At 45.4% G+C, this 4,151-nt stretch overlaps 1 protein-coding gene across 1 annotated transcript in view; it reads right to left on the bottom strand.

Annotated features, from left to right (window-relative positions):
* Positions 1-324: 324 nt before the first annotated feature.
* Positions 325-4,151, bottom strand: part of LOC104409918 (rhombotin-1) — a 52,462-nt gene continuing 48,635 nt past the window's right edge. The window contains exon 3 of the mRNA XM_010019948.1: positions 325-467. Coding sequence (XP_010018250.1) covers positions 338-467 — 130 coding nt within the window. The 3' untranslated portion in view covers positions 325-337. The remainder of the gene's footprint in view (positions 468-4,151) is intronic.

Below are 4,151 nucleotides of genomic sequence, written 5' to 3'. Positions count from 1 at the left end.
CATTCTCCATAGTCTTATGTTTTGCAAGGAGAGTATTTCCTGAAAGGACACTGGAGCAGTTTCTTTTATTCAGCAGCAGCTGTGCTGTGTACAACCATGGCCCGATCTGCAGTCTGTGTGCTCCCCCTCAGTCCTCCAGCTCCCGCCAGCTCCAAGGGGATTTGCAGTAAAGGGGCTACAGGTACTTTCATACATCACCCAGGTCAGCCTAATAAACCAGCCCGAGCCACGCCAGCAGGCTGTGAGCCCCAGACGGGTAGCATGAATCAAACATTTCCCCTGTTTTGCAGGCAAAGGTATAAATTAGTTTGTGTTTGTGTGTATAATAACTGTGTCCTCACCGCTGGTTGCAGAGCTGACAGGCAAAGCAGTCCAAATGGTAAACATTATCTCTGGCCCTCATCACCATCTCAAAGGCAGGGATCAGTTTACTGCAGGCAGCACAATTCCCGGTGGTACCAAAGAGCCTGCCAAAGAAGCACAATCATTAGAAGCCATTTTAATTAAATGGTGGAAGGACTAATTAAGTGTAATTAGCAGTATCAAATACTGTATTGCACCAATAAATAGAAGTTGCAGTCTCCATTTCGCTGACCAACCAGTGTGCAGGAACTTGGGATAAAACTGCCTGGTGAGCAGGCTCCAATTGTTGAGATGAAACTTCATTTGGTTTGTGAGCCTAGGGCTAATTTGCTGTCTAATGGAGAAAAGCATTAAACACTTAGAGCACTATTTTGGGGCTCACAAAATTTCAGTCAAAACCTATCTGCCTCTCTGCAGCAGTGGGGTAGGTGCTCGGAGCTGCCCGTCCTCCTCTGCGTGTGCTTGCCCCGTCTGAGCTTGGCCGAAACCTAATGGAGGGACAGTCTGTCAGCCTCTTGCAGTGAGATAACGGAAGACCTGCAAACTTTGCCAACCCAATGCTATCATACAGCTCAGGAAGAGCCTCACTTACCTGCTGTTTACGACAAAAAAGCACAGTTTCTCTTGCAATGAGTACACAACCATTTTGCAAGGCATCTCAGAGAGCGAGCCCTCCTCCATGGCTGTGTCTCCCTCCTCCCACCTCCACGTCCCTCCTGGGAGCCAGCTAAGCCCTTCCACTGAGGCCTGAACAACATGCTCAGCCGTTCCACTTCAGCTCCCCAGTCCTTGAGGACAGCCCTTCAGCACTGGAAGCTTTGCCATTTTCATCTTGGCTTTCACTATCTGTCTCCCCAGATGTCTGCTGCTGTTACAGCTCCCGCCAGGGGACTCGACCAAGACCGCAGCATCCTTCCCCCAGGCACATTCTCTGAGATGTCTCTGCAGACCCCTGTGCACGCCAGGGGCAGCACGCCACTGCAATGTTAAAGCCACATGAACCAGCTGGGGCACGGATCAACAGGCCAACAAAGCCAAGCTTCACCCAAGACTTTGGTCAGTACACATGTGGTTAGTTACTTTGCTTAGGAGATGATGAAAATCGTATTCTTGGGATGATGAGCCTCCAGACATACGAATGAGCCTCAAGACATACGATCCCTGCTGACCATTAGCTCTGTGCATGCAACGCGTCGCTGCCTGCAGACAGATTTGGGCTCGTGGTTTGTTTCAAGCCATTGGGTCTGGCTGATTCCACAACACAGATGAGAAGCATCAGGAAAATCTATAACCAATTTCTAAACCTGCAATTTGCCAAGCTAATCAATACTAATTATTACTGGCCAGTAATTGTGAATTAAGCCACCTAGCAATGTTACAGAAACCTCCACAAAACTCTCCCACCCTCCCACGGCGCTGTGCTCCTGAAGTCAGCTTGCTCTTCAGCTAGAAAAAAGGTCACCATTATTATTCATTAGAAGTGGTATCAGTGGTCTTTCATTAGGCCTGGCTGGAAAACCCCAAGACTTCCTACGAAGAAACAGCACTACATTTGCCCTGAAAGCTAAACAACACAAACCAAACGGGAAACACTTGTGGAGGAGCGAAAAATCGCAAAGGGAGTACCACAATTTCTTTCCCCGTGACTCCATCATATGAGGGCTGAAAGGCAGAGGAAAATCCCAGCTATATGGTTTGCTATATTGCAAACTCAGACCATGGCAGGGGCTGGGCTGCCCCATTACTGATCTCTCCCTGCAAGCTGACTCTGTCTTGCTCCTGCTCCCGCAGGCAGGCAGGGGAGGCAGCTGAACGTGGTGCTTGGCTGCCCGACATTGACAGACCAGACTGAAAAAATGTGGCACTGAAAAGCATACAGGTCTCCACCCAGAAACGCCTTGGCTCTCATTCAGCACCCGCTCGCAAATCAAGTAATTAATACAGACATCCCTCCTTCCCTTCCCTTCCCCAGCGTAGCTCCCTGCTCCTACAGCACCTCGCTTGGGCATCGCAAAACCTGACAGCTTTTGCCGGGGTTTTGCCATTTTCCATAAAACCAGGCATCTGTTTTTAGAGTACCCAAGTCACAGCACACTAAAAAAATGAGTCCAATACATTAGGCAGGGAAACTGGGAGGTTAATCCTAGATTTGCTCTGTGCCCAGCACTGCTACATGCACAAGTATAAAATATCCATTATTCATTAGCATCACAGTTGTGTGGAGCTCAATCTAGATTAAACAAAATAAAGGGGCCCCAGACAGCACCATTTGCATTGTTAAGCAGGCGCTTTTCTTCAGCCTTCAAATAGGAGACTTTTCTAAATGGAAATGATGGGGAAATTTGGACAGATGTTCACTTAACTATTTAAACAGTTAGCTTAAGAAACATGAAAAATGTATTTGGCATCGTATTCACCTGTCTCCTTTCAGGGGTTTTGGGGGTAAACCAATTGTTAAACAGCTTTGACTGTTTGCATAAGATCTGAAGCTTATGTTCTGTCCAGCTGAAATCGTGTTGCCTTCTAATGTCTACATAAATGTAGCTTCCAGCTAGTCAGCATGCTAATCTTTTTCTCTTCTATCAAGTTTTGCAGTCCTCCGTACCGTCCCTCTCCCAACAGATGAACATTTCACACTTACTCTAGCACTGCCTAATTTCAATCTGCTTTTCAGGGAGTGATTTAGAGCCCTCAGTATTCACTATACTTCTGAAAATACGCAGTAACTTGTAGCTCAGTGAACATGATTTATTTATTTATTTATTTTAATCTGCTGAAGAGAAAGCAAAATGAACATGGATTTTTACCTTTTTGGTTTGCTTGTAAAAAAACCTGCCTCCTTTGATATCTACTAACCCAGAAGTTACTTGAGCTGAAACTTTCTGAAGTGGGGAGCTTAACATTGTTGGAGGAGGGAGAGAAGGCAAGGAGCAGGAAGAAAATATTCCACCCCAAGCCCCATCTGTGGTTAAATTTAAAATAACCCCACAAGAACAAACTGATCTGCATTCTGTCCCCCAGACACCTTCATAACAGATGCAATACTATCTTGCACATTCACGCACACAAAATTGAAGCACATTAGAAACATCTATCAGAAGATGCTCAGCATCTACTTACCGGCTTGGAGCCATTGGCATAAAAGAAGCTGGAAATACAGAAAGGTTTCAGTTTAGAGTTGTTTTGCTTCTTCTTAAAAACCCTTCTTTTCATCTCCCTTTGAAGTTAAAAGGCAACAATTTTTAAGCTCAGATTTATTCCCCCTTACGTAACAGGAAGACCTAGCTAGCTTGCAAATAGGCATAGACTATGCAGATTTAAAATTCAGCACAATTAAACTTTTACCCTGTGGTAGTAATTATGTTTAATGGCTCTTAGCCTGAACTTAACCATGCCTATTGTTGTCAGCCAGTCTAAAAGCAGGAGTTTGTCCAAGGACAATTTTCTGTAGTTTATAGGCACACTAAAAACCCTGCTACGCACTGTTCTCATTGGCCATTGATGTCAGTGTGTACAGTAAAAATTAAAGCTAATTGGCGTACAGGAGCAGCAGTGAATGCAAATGAATTAATGGGAAAAGAAGGGAGTGCTCCTGGAAGCAGTAGGGAACTGTTGACGGATGCTTTTTACGTAGTCTTGTCTGGGCTAAAGAGTAGTCTTTTGCACGATGGCCCAGACCTCTCCAGCTCTGTGAATACACCTGAAGTTAATTCAAACAATAGCAAAGTCAGAGCGCCTTGCAGATTTCTGTTTTCCTTTTAAAGGAATGGTTAAGGGTCCTTACTGTA

The sequence above is a fragment of the Nestor notabilis genome, unplaced genomic scaffold (assembly GCF_000696875.1).
Source record: "Nestor notabilis isolate BGI_N333 unplaced genomic scaffold, ASM69687v1 scaffold9368, whole genome shotgun sequence".
NCBI classification, from domain to species: domain Eukaryota; kingdom Metazoa; phylum Chordata; class Aves; order Psittaciformes; family Psittacidae; genus Nestor; species Nestor notabilis.
This window is presented reverse-complemented; position numbering and strand designations above follow the sequence as displayed.